This window comes from Crocodylus porosus, unplaced genomic scaffold (assembly GCF_001723895.1).
Source record: "Crocodylus porosus isolate Cpor-Errol unplaced genomic scaffold, CroPor_comp1, whole genome shotgun sequence".
Classification (NCBI taxonomy): domain Eukaryota; kingdom Metazoa; phylum Chordata; order Crocodylia; family Crocodylidae; genus Crocodylus; species Crocodylus porosus.
The window spans coordinates 51,920,175-51,936,870 of NW_017728950.1; the positions used below are offsets into that span (position 1 = coordinate 51,920,175).

A 16,696-nucleotide genomic window follows, 5' to 3' on the forward strand; every position below is an offset into this window, starting at 1 on the left:
GGCACTTCACCAAACAGCAAGGGGCCCCAACAACTCACTTCACGTTCATCTCCTGCCTCTGGTATGCCCCAGGGAAGGCCATGAACTTACTCACAAGCAGGCACTCAGACCCCACAATCAAAGACTGTATTAAAATGGGACTGAGTGAAATATACTGGTACAACAGGAAGACAAGAGCATGACAGGAAAGAGATGGCAGATATCATATGGTAAAGAGGGGACTGGCATAGACTTTGCAGGGGCAAACCCTCCAAAGACAACAATGATGAGAACAGCAGTGACGACGAATACGACGACGAGTCAAAGCACTGGAATGGTGATGGGTGTGGGGGTGCAAGGAAGCACGGTGTGAACTTTGTAACGGGACTAAAATAGTTCAACTGTTAAAGTGGGTTTTTGGTTTGTCAAGTGAATCACAATGGTCACATGACAGGTTGTTAGAGCTACAGTTTTATGTCTGTATATTATATAATATATATATATATATTCTCTCTACATATATATTATTTATAACTATATTTTATATATAGAAATGAATATTTTTCCAAAAAAAGTTTGCATTATATAAAAAAGAAGAAAGTTTGTACTGTATATAAGTAGGTGCCAAAGTTCTACTTAAAAAACTGTTTATGGAATACCTGTACTAAAAGTTGTAGCTGTTTCAGAAAAGGTAAAATGTATCAATTCTGGATGAACTAAGTCTATGGGTACTACATGCCAATGACTGCAGCTATGTTTTTTTCAAAATCAGTTTTTTCAGATTTGCTCCTTACTTTCATGTGCTCAGATAGAGCAGGGTCTGACAGTAAGGGATGGAAGGGGCTGCTGGGGGCAAATGCTGGGGGGAAGCAGAGAGCAAAGTGGCTACCCGACCCCCCAGATGTATGTTCTCTGCTATAGCGGTAGCAGGGGGACAGATCTCCAATAATTAGAGTCTATACTTGGACAAATTTATAAATTTTCCATATATAAAATCTAATTTCTTGAGGGGTCATATTATAATCAGGGTTGTCTTATATATGAGTAAATATGGCATTTATAGAATTTAATGGTGAAAACACTGCGAAAGAATAAAGAATCACTAATAAAAAAGTAATATCTTTTTTACACTTTTTTTTTGAGTTAACCACCTTTACCCTCGGATTGGAGACATTTCTTTATAATTTTATACTATTGGCACTTTAGAAATTTTTTTTTAATAAAAAGTGTGTAGACTGAAAATTTCCATATTAGCAGAAGTGTGACAGAGTAGGTGTAAAGGTGAATAGCACTGCAAGAACTGAAAAGAACCTTGCCTCTTTCTGTGTATGAGTTAGTGAATGGGAACAGCAGGAGATTTTGAAGGTTATTTTCAGGTAGGGCTCCAAGTGAAGCATTGTTTCAGTGTAAAATCTCTGTGAACCCCTACCTGCACGGTATGCACTTTATATTTATGGGCATCTGCCACCCAATTAACACCTCATTTAGCCACACATCTGCAGTGCTTTTACCCTCCACCATTACTGTGTAAAACCATTAATCCTCTGTGTTAATATTAATTTAAAAGATCATAGAGCATTTTTTCAGAAAATGAGAATAGATATTAAAACAACATTTGACTTAAAGCTAGATAGTGGACACTATATGTGTGTGCTTTCACTTCTGGGAGCAAGAAGTTCATAATCCGGCTCTTAAGAAAAGACTTGTAGCACTACATTGATTCATTTTATGTATATTTTGCAAAGTGGATCTAAAGTGTCTTATGGAATGAGTGAGTATAAGACAAAAGAAGAACTACACTGACATTTAGAGCCCTACTTCAAAAATATTTTAGTCAGTTCAGGAAGCCTTCCAAACACTTAAAACTACAGCCAGGAATACAGCAGACAAAAGGAACCTGCAATAATTATTATTAATCAGTTATAATGGCTTCTTTTGTTACTTATAAAGAACAATACTGTGTATCATGTTATTGGATTATTCAGGAAACCAATTTCTCTTCAGTGACATTACTGAACAGTCTAATTCCTCCTTGCCTAAACACTTTTTTTATCATTCAATCAAGATGTTAAAGAAGCCTATCTTTGAGCTTAATTAAAGATTGTAGAAGTTGTCTTATCAACAGATAACATGCATAGAACTAGTTCTATGTATATATGGAGAACTAACACGTTAATGCTGAACATTAATACTTCTTTCATGTGGGCTTTTTCCATTGGTGAGACATGGAAAAATACAAACTTTTGAAAAAGCTCCTGATTCCCTCACTGATATCACACTACTTCTGTACTTAGTTGTTCCCCAGGGACCTTGCAGAGGACCGTTCATCAATCTTAAATCAAGGAGAGCTGCCTGGTGACAGGGCTAAATGGGGGGCATGTGTGGTGTTCATGGTACCCAGCAGTTTTTTAGGAGAGTTAGAAGAGGTTCTAGGAGCAGCTTTGATCAAAGCAGCTTCAGGGGTCCCAAGCTACTAAACATTAAGGGGTTGGCTGGTCAGGAAAATGGGTACCCACAGAATTTTGAGGCCATACTCTCTATTCCATTGGGGACTGAATGCAGAAGTATCCTGTGTCAGGAAGCTAACAGAGATTTGTATACAGATTTTATAGTATAAGGGAACCATTTCCTTTTGTATTGGTTATCTGGAATTTCATTTTATTTTTTCTAACATAAGGAAGATTTTAATGGACATCCACTTGAACTTACAGTACTTGTACAGGGATTATGCATAATATTACAAAACAGAGAAGTTTCTCTTTGAAAGAGGTACTATTTTGTAAAGCTTTTGCCATCTTGGTAGTGCTACAAACAGTTTGCATGGTGGTAAACTCACTTTTTGTAGTGTTACAAGGGTGTATTTAGTGCTATAAGCGTGTGTCTACATTAGAGCTTGAATTTTCTGTAAACAAAATTCAAGTGCATTAATTGCATGTGTAGACATGCCCTATATGTAACAATTGTCCATGGCAACAAAATTCAGGCAGCTCCCAGAACTTTTTAATGACATATTCTAATGGTATTTTTCAGGTAATTGGGTCACATGGTATAGCAGTTAGAATCTTTCAGAGCTTCAGCACGTGTTAGATCTTTACACTTCTTCAGATTCTGTGGAGCTCAGCCTTTATATTTTCTTCTGTAAGACCAGCTCTTTGTCAAATATTGTAGATCCAGTGTAGAGTCATATGTATCCAACCATGCTTTCAAAGTGTACAGCAACTAGCAACAAATTTTAATGAGGCCTTATGTAGAGGCAGAGAAAAAGCTAATTTATTAGCTACTCATACTGCATTAAGCCCTGTGTTTACGAGGAAATGTGATAGGGATTGAGGAACAAAAAGATGTTTCACTGAGGCTCCTCTTCTTTACTTTTGCTGTTGTTGCTATTTTAGTCTACTTTTAGAATAAGAAGAGGTGTTTCCATTTGAAATAATGAAGCTGCCTAACCAAAAAAATAAAGTGGCCAAGAAAGGCCCTACATGTTTTTAAAACATAGGGTAGGGCAAAAGGTTTTAGTTTGAAAGCCCATGCCTATCCCATATCATCTGATAAGTAGGAGAAGGGATGTCCAACATGAGGAGTGGGCAAGTGAGGAAACAAATCTTTTTTAATGTCCTTCCCATTAGTTGTCCAGACTAATAATTTTATTTGGAAAGGCAGAACAAAATTGAAGTGGACTGTCATCTCCTGTATTGTTACTATGCTGATGGAGTCAGTCCCTAGTAGCATGGAGGAGAGTGTCCTGAGTACTAAATAGGCTAATGGTGAGCAGGGGAATTTAACCCTCCTTCCCCCAAATATAAATGTTAGCACCCATGTTTCATTAGCTGTGATGAAATTCTAAGGTTCATCAACCTTCTTTCAAGATATATTTGATTGCCTGTTGGTGGAAATTCCATAAAGAAATTCCTCCCCCTACTGCTGCCCCTTATGTATTATTTAACATTTAGATGCAGACGTATGTTTTTTTCCTCAAGGATCTTGTGTTGGTTGTTCAACCACTGTCAAAGGCAAGATCTGTTCTGGTATAGCAATTTCTGTGTTCCTATGGCATATACATTTGGTTTATGCCATACTCTGGTTTCTCTTCAGATGGCATAAATCTTTTGCCTTTTACATTTGGGTCTCTGCATCCATTGGGCAGCGCTGCATCCAATGGTAAATATATTCTTATTCCAATTATGATACTACCAGCTTTTTAGATCCGCATGTGCACAAATGAAAGTCATAGAAGGCTTTAACTTGAATTAAACAAAAAGGAACAAAACCTGGTGTCTTTAGTTTTTTACTTTCCTCATCTTTAAGATTTCTGTACATGTTTTATTTTGTAAGTAATATGTTCTGGTAGTGGAACAGAGAGCTCTTAATAAGATACCATGCCTATATATGTGTCTAGGGAAGGTATATGACTTTATTGATGTAGGAGTGAAAAAGAGTTTAGCATGAGCTATATTAACATCAAATTGGATTCTCCCCTTGATGTAACTTCTGCAGGGTTCTTTCTGTCAGTTGTCGTATGTTTCATTTATTCTGTTACACAATGGCACGTACAGGAAGAACAGAAGCACAGGAGTTGTACTAATTCAAATCAGACCATTAGTTATCAGTGGAGCATTTTGCCTTCAGTAGTGGCCAATGGTCAATGCTTTAAAACAGTGGTTTTCAAACTTTTTTGAGCTGAGCCCTGCTTCGAGTTACAATTTTCTTCATGACCCCCACCCCCCTTGCCCCAGAGGAGCAGCACAGCCAGGCGTAGGGTGCTTTTTCTAGCAGCTGCTACAGCTCAGCTCAGCTAGGCTTAACTCAGTGTGGCAGGCTTCACCCACTGTGGCTCCAGTGCCTCCTGCCTTTGCCCTGATGTAGCTCTAGGCTGCATGCCCACCGCACCAGCCTCCTGGAGACGCAGCAGCCTGCTGGCAGAGCCTGCTATGGGCTTCCTGCCCCTGCGTTCCTCCCTTCCCCCACCCCCACGGCTGCAGTGGCACCAGCTCCTTGCAAACTTCTTCTTCTCCCCCACCCCCCAGCGTTCCTTCTCACCTCCCCAGGGGGGCATACCCCACAGTTTGAAAACTGCTGCTTTAAAGGAAGGAACAGGAAAAACGGGAATGATCATACCAGACCACTGTGGGGGGCCAGTTAGTCCAGTTTCTGATGTTTCTGCTTCAGAATGTATAAAACCTGCTATAATGTTGAAAATGTGGGAGAATGGGAGAATATACCTTTCTCACTTCTGCAGTAATGTTTGGACTCTGACAAGTGCCTGGAGGACACATCCTCAGCCAGTTTTGTATTACCTTTCTTTGACATTCTGATTTGCTCCCAAAATAATAACAACTTGCTTCTTTTATAATGCTTGGGGTTTTCCTTTTCTTCTCTTCCTGCTTACTATCCAGTGGCTCTTCCATTAATATTGGTTTACACACACTGTATGAAATGACATATATGCAGTTGCATATATGTTTGCACATTAATGCCTTATGTAAAAAGGCAGGGAAATGATCTTTAGTGTTAAAACTAATACTTAACTTTTTGTTTAAAAATCCTAAGGATTGTGAGATACTTTAAAAACAAATTAATAAAACATCTCTTTGATTTCTTTATAGATTCTGGACAATCAGGAAGTCCAAGCCACAATGATCCTGCCAAGAATCCACCAGGTAAATATGAGTTCCAGGACATGTGCAATCTAACATTATTTGAGAACAAAGATACTACTATTAATAGTTAAAGAGAGCATAAACGGTCAGCAAACTATTTTGCACTGGTAGGTATATATAATCAGGACAGGTTTTGGCTATATTTGCTCTTCTGGACCAGCAAAAGCCTCAACTGCAGTTTCATCAGGATTCTTAAAAAAAAAATCACTGGATTTTTTTCTTTCTGTTGTTACTTAAAAATGAATAAATGGGGGATAGGCAGACAACAGTAGACATCATCCTAAATTGCATTTCTCTGATAAAGGGTTCCACATACTTCAGTTATTTTATGAAGGACAATGAAATTTTCTCTCTTTCATTTGTGACCAAGAGTATAAGGTTGTTCTGTCCTGTAATTTTTTTTATGCTCACTTTGTTAAATGTATACATATTCACTTTTATAAAAATTGTCAACTCCTCCACTGTTTTAAAGGACCATTAAAAATAACGAAGCAAGAGAGAATCAAAATAAAAGTTTATGTTCCACCTTGTTTAGACCAAACATTCTTTATATTTGTATCATTTCATGTAATCATTCATATAACCAGCTAGTACAGATCTACTGATATCTTGTTGATTTGGTTTAAATATGAAAACTTGCTGGTGAATTTAAGTTGATGTAATTTTTCACAGGCTAAGATGAACAAGATGTATTAGGGGTATCTTATATTACCATTTTTCCTTAGTGGATTATGAATGAGTAACTCTGCAAGTAAAATGTGTCATATCCTCCCATTTTAGCACTTAAAAATGGTTTCTATCTGCATTGAATTTAAGGCTAACTGCATGTAATTATTTCTGTAATAAATAGGTGAATCATAGCATCAAACTAACCAAGAGTTTATTGGACAAGGCTGATCTGTTAATCTGCAGAGATATTTCCTGTTCAAAGATTAGAAGAAACAATCTACTTTGCAATCATAAAATGATTTACTACCCACTGTAATTAAAAATATTCTTCAAGCATGTCACAATATGCCCCACTGTAGGTTTGGTATTTGTGAATATGAAAAAGAGGAGAAATCCCATTGGCTTGTTATATAATGTGAAACAATCATATTGGTTATATAACTTACATGGTAAAAATACAAGTAGATTGTACATACTTTTTAAAGATATGAAGATGAGTAACTCTATGGCATGTCTTTTGGGGGCACTATTTTTGGTCTGATTTTCTTCCTGAAGTTATTGTTGTTTTACATTAAAGAAACCTCAGTATAGTTTTCCTCCAAATTTGTGGATTACATGACTTGTTTTCAATTTTTTTTACTTGTGATATGATGGGAATTATATCATGTAGTCCTTTAAAAAAGCACAGGCAGCAAGAAGAAAAATTCAAAATGCAACAGCCTAGAAAGTTCTTCCAAAGCCCTCCATTTTGCTTTCTTGGAAGATAGTTCAACTTTTGCCAAAACTGAAATGTTGGGCCTTACCTTTTAGTTTAGTCACTATTAAAATGTTAATGAGCCATTTTGAAGGTTCCAGAATAAATCCAAATATAAGCATGATATCTGGTAAAGTTTGCAGGATCAAACCTGAGCCAGATCCTGTGGCTGTGCAGGACCCAGTGGAAGTTCTGCCCCTTAATGTTTTTTTTGTTTTGTTTTGTTTTTTAAATGGCATTAAATAAATTGGGAATGGAGTTGGCTCTTGTTTTCATGTTGTGGGAGATACAGATCTGCATTCTTTTAGCGTTTAGGAATAAATCCACCACTAAGCCTTTTCACAGTCTGTGGTGAACTTCCTTTTCGAAGCAGCAACAGGAAGCAGCCTTGTTGCCACAGTCAGAAGTAGTATAGGGCAGGAGGAAGACAAGTGCTGTAGGTTACCCAATTTCTGCTCCAGTTTGGGGCAAAATTAGGTACCCTTTGACACTTGATCTAAGGAATCACAGCTGTCCAGGAAGTAAAAAGGCAAGGAGGGAAATCTGTGGTTGGTTTCACTGCGAAACTGCTTGACTGAAATTTGATCGTAACACTCTCTTCCTGCTGTAGAGCCATGGTTGGCATAATAGCTCTTTTTATCTGCTGCCAGGAAAGGATAGAAAATGGAAGCTATGTCTTGCCTCACTTGAAACCCTTCCTCTTACTAGGTTGGGGTATTATTTTCCATTTGTTAATACTTAACCTTTGGCAACTCGTGGTTTTCCCAAGTGGTCTTAGGTAGAAGTTAAAAGAGGAGACAAAAGTATTGAGAGGAGTAGGACTCTGCAAGACAGAGTTATAGGGGTGCGCAAAGTAACAGGAATACAGTGAGAACTTTGGGATTTCCCTGTCAAGAATGACTTCTTTTCTCTCTTTATTAAACCTCATGTGTTATCAGCACCTTGTAGTCACTGTTGTAAAGGCATAAGCATATTAGCTTAGAGGCTTGTTTTCTGTCCAAGCAGGTCAACCAGCAGTGCCAGAAGGCCCATTCCTATGTCATGTTTGATCTGATGCCTGGGTATGAAGGAGCCAGGACATTGGCAAGGGATAGGTGCTGCTAACATTTGGATGCTACTGCTTTCTTAATGACTCTGCCAAGGAAAAGGAGGTTGGAAAATGAGTGGTAGCTGGCAAGGCTGTTGGTGTTAAGAGTGGTTATTTCTAGGTTTGGCTAGACTGCTGCATTCTTTGGGGTGTCTGGTAATTTGCCTTCTTAACCAAGGCGGGAGTGCAACACCACATGCCAAACAAAAGAATATTAAGTGCACTTGCTTGAATTCCTAAAAATACACTATATGTTTTGATAGTATAAAACAGGCTCAAGATTGTGTAGATTGCAGTGGGAGTGGCATATAGTTTTTGTAGCAGGATCCAGGGGTATCTGCCTCCAAATTTTATTTTTCATTGCCTTTCATCTGATACACTGCAGAAACATTAGACTTGCTTTTCTCCTTGTGAGCCTAATTTTAAAGGTCCCATCTCTGTAGGGATAGTGTTGCAGCCTAAAGCCCACTGTAGTCTGTAGCATTATTAAGACAACTGGCCATGCTCTCTTTCTAGCTCTGTATTGCATCTGCAGCCTCTGACAACCTTGAAAAAGTGACCCAAATACTAACCAGTGGTGGAGTATATGGGAGAAGGCATGTATTATGGAGAACAGACATGATTAATCATTAAGTTTTCATTAAGAATTTGTTAAAGGGTGTAAAACATTGAATACAGTTATGACTGTTTACAAACTGTTGGTATAAAGACTAACCATGACAATTCCCCTGTTTTATTATAATATCCAAGCTGGCTAACTTTGTAGTAAAAACTTCTCTGGCTTTTTTGTTTATTACTTTCTGGTGCCTGAGGTAAATTGCTAGTTTTTTACTTGGCTTTTTTTAACGTCTGCAGTGTGCCAAAAGTAATCATTTGAATACTGTTATCAATATTATTATATGTCTAATTTTTGCTAGGGTATTCAGAGCTATGAGTTGTTTTAAAAATGTTAAATTAAAAGAAATAAAACAATAGCCAGCAGTATTGATATAGTAAAAAAGCAAAATAGTGTATTCCTTTCTTCTAAATTCTGAGCCATATTGAAGTCCGATCAAACGTAGACTCATATACAGGCATACCTCATTTTATTGCGCTTCGCTTTATTGCACTTCGCAGATAGTGTGTTTTTTACAAATTGAAGGTTTGTGGCAACCCTGCGTCGAGCAAGTCTATCGGCGCCATTTTTCCAACAGCATTTGCTCACTTCGCATTTTTTAGCAATAAAGTATTTTTTAATTAAGGTATGTACATTGGTTTTTTAGACATAATGCTATTGCACACTTGATAGACTACAGTATAGTGTAAACATAACTTTTATATGCACTGGGAAACCAAAAAATTCATGTGACTCGCTTTATTGCGATGGTCTGGAACCGAACCCGCAATATCTCCAAGGTATGCCTGTATACATATTGAGGAGTCAATTGCTATGGAAGCTATAGGGAAACCTAGGACAAGCTGGCAATGGATGACAGTTTCTAGGTGTATTAGTACTTGTTGGGGTGGGGTGGGTTGCAGATAGTTCCATGTTTGAGAACTGGTCTTGTTCAGCATTGAGATAAAACCGTGACCTTCTGAAAAAACAAGACAGGGGTGGGGGGAGGGGGGGGAAGAGGGAGAGTAGTCATTAAGGAATTGATAGACCCAAGTTTAAGTCCTTACTCCATTTCAAGCAGAAAAAGTACTAGAGTTGGATCTCCTGCGTCATAGATGGGAATTCCCTCACTGAGATACAGTAATTTCCTGTTTGTCTGTATGAATCCTGTGCCACTTTATATGAGTATTTAAATATTAACTAGGCTGGAGAAAAAAAGATTGACCTTATTAGGTTGGTGATTTGGGCACTGATCCAAATCAAAGACAGACCCAGGGTCAAGTTCTTGTGCCAGTGGATATTTAAGAATGCAAACTGGAATGTTTTTAACAGGAAAACTTGAGCGACACCCATCCCAGAATAGCCCACATGAGGCTGCCATGAGGCTTACTCAGGAGACCCAGATTCAAGCTTCTGATCTGCAGAGTATAACAACATTGCTGGGTGCCCAGGGCACTGCCACACACAGGGGCAGTGGTGATTTCTAGTTGCTGCCATCATCAACACAATCATATGAATACAGCATCAGACATTTTATTCTTTTTCCCCCACCCTCTGCCGGCCCTTCCAAGGCACCTGCCACAGTCATCCTGTCATGATTATACCTGATTTGAATCAGGCAGGTTAGGAGGGTAGTCGATTTCTCTAGCCACTAGGCTTTTTGCTGTTCTGCAGTGGCTCTCATTTTTACCAGAACTTATATCTTGGGTCTGAGAATCTTTTCCTAATAAACGTTTCACCAAATCAGCATCTTTTGAGGAGGGAAAAAAAGATTTTTTTAAAGAAGTTCCCAATCGGCTATACTTCAGCTTGTGCAAATATCCTTTCTGGCTGTACAGCACTGGAGGTTTTCTGAGCACTTTTGTGAATTTGGCATCCCTGGGGAATATGTTCTCCCAGATTGGACCCTAGACATTTTCAAGTAATTCTCCAATATTAGTCTTTGGTAAAAAAGCAACTGGTCATTTCATTGTTTAAACATGTACTTTCAAAATGAATCTTTAAACAGTAGCAGGTGGTCTCAACCTTTATGCTCTTTTGAAAATGTAATAAGTGAATTTCCTTGAGTTCTGTGCAACTTAGATCACAGATGGTTTCATTATTTTATTGTATTGCAAGTTACCCTCTTGTGGATGGAGAATTAACCCCCTAATTAATAGTAATTGGAGTGCTGTTTCATTCTAAAACTCCCCTGCCTCATCACTGTAAGCAGCTTTTCTTGAACAAGTAATGATGCCATAGCAGTAGTTTTGGGATTTGGGAGAAATTCTATTGAAACAAATATACATTTTTATTTTGGTTTTATCAATTTGGGAGTGGGTGTTTTAAAATGCATATGTGTTAAAATGTTTTTTTCTTGCATTCCTGTGACTGTACCTCAGACTGTGATCTTCAGGGAAAATAACATTAGGTGTGATCAGGGTTTGATTTTCTGTGGAGCTGTCCCTTCCCAGAATGTGACAAAAAGTTGAGATGATATTCTACCCTTTGATTTTGTCAGTATTGAGCTAGTGTTCATGGGAAGGAAGTGAGTGGGGGGAAGGGCGTTCAGCTGGAAGTGGGAAAGTCTGACAGGCTGCAGTCTTCCTAGATACTTTGGCACCTTTCAAAGGAACAGAAGTTTTAGACCTTGCATTCTGGTTAAATCCCAGTTTGCTTGGCTAAGAGTCTTTCTGTATTATCAGTTGGTTATAGTATTCTTTACTTCCTAATTTCTTCTGTGGTGTTGCTGCATGTTGTAAAATTGTTACTTATTTTTGTGCTAGATGTGGCAACATATCGATCGTAGGTGAGGTGGTTCTTAGTCCTATACATGTACAGGCAGAAATTTTCAAAAATAGCTATCCAAAGTTAGACCTGTAAGTCCTCGCTTAGCAATGAATCCATGGGCTCATTTTCTAATATTCTAAACATCCAGGTCCTGCTGAACCATTTTAAAAATTTGGCTCTAACTATAAACACTTGTCCTTCAGGACAGAAGATGCTATATGCATAAGTTTGTTTGTTGTTGTGTTATTGCTGTGGCTTCACAGCAACTAATCTGATAGATGGCAGTGGTCCACAGTCAGTTAAACTAGTGTTTTTGCTTCTTCGATTTACTCTAGCGTATTAGAGTATTTTCATTGTTTTGGTTAGCATTGACTAACAGAAACAAAAGATATTATTTTATTTTTAATGAGAACAGACACTTTTTTAGGTCCCAACTACACTTAAGATGCAATCTAATTGAGATTCACAGTACAACATGGTTATCTCTTGACCTGGTTACAACACAGTTGCAATTTGCTGTTAAAATCTTAACCATGTAGTAAGGTCAGGGGCAACCATGTTGTAACCAAATTCCCAGACTCAGTTATATCTGTAATATAGACAGGTCCTTAGTTCATCATCATTATTTAAATCTGCATCACAATGTGGCTAATTTCCCTGCCTCCAACTCTCTCTTGAGAAGTTCAGATGTCTTACAAACTTCTTAATGTTATGTTACAATTTTGATGATATCATCTTCAAAAACACTAAATAATATCAGGATTGGAAACTGGCCATGTGTTATATTAAGTTGCTTACTATTTCTGTACCACTGTTAGTCTTTGGACCATCCTTAAAGACTGTGAAGAGTACTGACTTTCACCAGTTATCCTACTGAAATCAAGGGGCTATCTAGTGAAGTAAGATACTGTTCAGAGTAACAAAAGCTGGCTCTTTGTTTGCAAAGTAGTTTGATATTCTCTTGCAAAAGAAGTGATGAAAGCCAAATACTTTTTAAAATCATGAGTTAAATAGAAAGACCAGTTAGACTATCTAAATTATTATCTGAATCCATGCTGGTCTTCCTGAAACATGCTTTCTCTTTTTATGTCTTGTCCCAAAGACTGGGGCTTCCATCATTTCCCTTCAGAGTCACTGTAGCTGACACTCTCTCACTACAAGGAAGTTTTCATGATATTAGCTTGTATTTTCTCTTTTTAAAGCTATGAAAAACAAAAATATATAAAGACCCATATATCATTAAAAAAAAACTTTAATGATTTAATTTAATCAAAATATTGATTGCATCCTAATCGTACTTTATAAATGGTTCAGAATCAGAAGTATGTTAATAAAAAAATAAGGCGTTTCATGGTACCAGGAAGCAATTTTAGACTTAGGCAATATACAACAGAGCATAAACAGGCCTTCTATTCATAAAAGTATAATCAAATCAAAAGACACTAAAAGGTTTGGTTAAAGATTTGTAAAGCCAAACGTCACAGTTAAGCTTTTAAGTAACTTGAGAACTAGGCCAGCACCTTACAGGGTAGTGCAAAAATGAAAGAGTTTTCAATAGATTTGTCGAAGAAATGTTTTGATTTTTAAAGCTTAAATTTTTAAAGCTGAAATAATAGCAACTCCTGGGTGCATGTGAAGATGAAGGAAGAAGTATAAACACTTCGAACACAAATTGCGTTTTTACAGTGTTAGATAAAGCTCCTAAAAGATATCTTAGGACAGCTTGCTTAGAATTGGTCAGTCTGACTAGGTACAGATAGTCAAAAAGCCTAAGGCAGAATCAATCTAAGATATGAAATTTTCTGTAAGTGGCATAGTTTATATCGGTAATGAACAAAACACACATTCGCCCTTTTAGGGGTTGGGAGGGGAGGGGACAAATCTTAGACCAGGTTCCACCATTTTTAAACTAGTCTATGTGTGCTGAACTTCTGTTCTGTTACAGCTATAGACAGATTTCCAATTGCTTATACTGGTAAAAGTGTAATGTCTGTACTTGGCCTCTAAGGCTAGCCCTTTGCCCATTATCCATAATGGCACTAGTCTGATAATTGTAGTATTAAATTCGGAAAAACTATTCCTTAGGAATATCTTCTACACAGAACAAGGTAAGAAGAGAAGTTGGGTGTTCCACACCTTCTGTAAAAGTAAAAAATATTAAATGGAAAGAAAAAAAATCCAGCAAGTTGGTTCATAGCTATGAAACCATCCCTTTTGACTAACCCATGCTTGACAGCAAATTACATAGTTCAGTTTCTGATAGGCAGATTCTTATTCTCCCCCGAGTTGAGTTAAAAAAATGAAGTAATAGTGATAATTAAAAGTATCTCAGAGTACATTATCTCTCAAGCAAAATTGCATTCAATAGGTGGCCATGGTATATGCATGTATTAAGTTTAAACAGCAAAGACATGTATTACTATGGCCAACATGAAAGAGCAAATTCTTTGAGGAGAAATGGGGAGGTGTTACAGTAATAAAGTATTGTAAAGTGCCCTCGGTTCTGTACTGGAGCAATTTAGAAACTAATAACAAGAATGTTAATTTAAATATCTTTAACATTTTAATGCAGACTGTGCATTAGGGATTATTTAATCTAAAAAAACATACTGTACAGACTATTACTGTGTATCTTTTTATACACAAAGGATAATAATGGAAATATGAACATTATGTGTTATTCTGTAGGGAGATCAGGATTCCCAGATGAAAAACAGCGTCTCACATCATTAAAATCACATGTTCTACAATGCTCAACTGCTACGTATAGCATCTCACGGCTTATCTTTTATCATGTTTACAGTGCCTACTTCTGCAACAAATTACAGCAGTTTAAGAACGCAAAACATTTTTCTACCTCACAGCTGGAAGCCAAGAACTGTTCTATAACATATTCACTGTGGACTTACTTCTTAACTAGTTAAAATCACTAAACTCTACTGGTGCCGGAACTAAACATACTGTGTTTATTTTTCTGTACTCAAAGGCACCATTGGAATCTTGCATCTGAGAACATAATGCTCAGAATGAAGTATCCAACCCAAGTTAGCAAAAGGCGCATAACATAAAATGTTTAGTATTCTTATATTTTAGCCCCCATAGCCTCCATCTATGTCATATTAGATGGAGAAATATCAGTGTCGCCCTAAATTGATTTGGATAGTTTATATCTATCTTGCTTGTCCTTATAAATGCCAGGCAAAGTGCGTGTGTGTGTGTGTGTGTGTGTGTGTGTGTGTGTGTGAGAAAGAGAGAGCGAGAGAGCGTGCACACATACCCCCCCATATAATTATTTTTAGTTTGCCTTGGCAGGGCTTAAAAAGCTTACAGAAGAGAAAGCATGCTAGCTAGGAAAGATAGGTCACCAATATGTATTTCAAGGAACAGACTTGCACTTGTGTGCTGAATGATGTATGTCAGTGTCACAGTTATTTCCCGGCTCCTGCCTTACTGCCACAGGGAAGTAATCTGCTATTGCCTTTTACTGGGATAGATTAGTCTCTTCTCCTACCCCTCAATGCTGTTTCAGTTATTCAAGGGCTTGTAGAGCCAGAGCTCTGTGCAATCCTTTTGAGGAACTACTCTGTGTGCAGCCTAATTCCCAGTATTGCCACCATGAACAGTTCAGAATTTGTGGGACCAAAAAGTCATAAGATGGGTTCTTAGAACATAGGACTTCATGAAAGTAAAGAATGAATGGTGCAGTTGGTTTCTTGTTCTGACTTCTAATTTTTAAATTTTCCTGGTCACTCTAATGCAAGTTACACTACTATAGTATTAGGAGTTGAGGTGATTTTGACCCATGTTAGAGGATCCCTTATTGTATGACCCAACTAAGATTGAGACCTGTATTTACACTATTGTATAGTCACATAGTAGGGGGTGGTCTGGACACCAAAGAACTTAAAAGCAAATGCAAAACATGGTAGAGAATCTGAAATGTGGAAACTGGAGCTGTAGTTGACCAAACTAATTTCCTGCAAGGAATAGCAAACATTCATTAGGTAGGAGAAACTATGAAGCCCTCTTGAGCAGAGTATGACTTCAGTGTATAAATAGGGCTAGTCAAAATAGTACATCAGAGTTTTTTTTTTAGTGGAAAATGTGTGTGTGTTTTTCAAGTCAGTGGATTGGGATTGGGAGAGGTTTAGTTGTTTTTTTACAAACAAAAATGTAATTTTTTTCACTGAAAAATTTAGTGAACAGAAACAGATCTTTTGATTCAGAAGTGATGCCAAAGTGTTCTGTGCAAATTATAGTTTGGTGTCATGTTCCCCTGGTCTCTTCTGTTGATCAAGATCCCATAGTGGTTCTGTAATTGCTGTGATGTTCATCTTCCTCTTTTCATAAGGGGTAACTGCAGTGTGTTGTGGGAAATGTCCTGTAGAGGGAATGACAATCTGAGGTACTTGATCTCTACCTGAGACGCTCCTGGGACATTTCAATAGGAGGATTGAAGAGTGTAATTTTTGGCCAAAAACTACAAAATGATATGTAAGAAAAAATTCTATTTTCTAACCTGCTAGCTCCTTTTCCATTGACAGGGAGGGCTCTGTAATTCAGCAGCAGCACTTGGTATGCATTTGAAAATGAAACTTCCTTCCTAGAAAGATAGGTTCATTAAATCAAGTTGGAACCTTTTTGGATCTTACAAAGTTAGGCTCTGGACACAGAGACAGGTAACCCTCACATAGTATTCAGTCCTAAACTTGTTAGTTGGTCACACATGGTTCTTATCAGGACAGCTCCTATTAGCCAAAAACCCCCCAGCAAAAATGCAAGACTGAAAGAGATTAATACTACATCCAAATCCTCTTCCCAATATGTTTTATACTAAAACTAATCTTCGCAATTGCTTTAGGTCCCTTATATGAAGTTTTATATGTAGCATTTTTTAACCACACGTGAGTCATCAGTCACGCTTAAACTCATTATCTTTATACCCACAACATGAACCACTTCTACTTCACTAGCATAAATAAACAGTGAGATAATAATGTGCTATTCTCCTGTATCAGTCCCTCAGATCAGCCCCATAGAAAGATAGCCGAGATGAGTATTTATGGAACATCAGGGGAGTACTGGGTTCAGGAATATTGGTTTGCCTTCCTGGTTCTGAGTCTAGTGGATGCAGATAACATTTCCAAATGTAAAAGTACTTTGTTTAGGTGGGACTGTTGACTGTG

General features: G+C 37.6%; 1 protein-coding gene across 9 annotated transcripts in view; it reads left to right on the forward strand.

Moving 5' to 3' along the window:
- The window catches only part of NFIB (nuclear factor I B), a 228,935-nt gene that overhangs the window by 130,020 nt on the left and 82,219 nt on the right, over positions 1-16,696 (forward strand). For all 9 annotated transcript variants that reach the window (XM_019554804.1, XM_019554803.1, XM_019554805.1 and 6 more), the window contains exon 3: positions 5,583-5,636. In XM_019554804.1, coding sequence (XP_019410349.1) covers positions 5,583-5,636 — 54 coding nt within the window. The remainder of the gene's footprint in view (positions 1-5,582; positions 5,637-16,696) is intronic.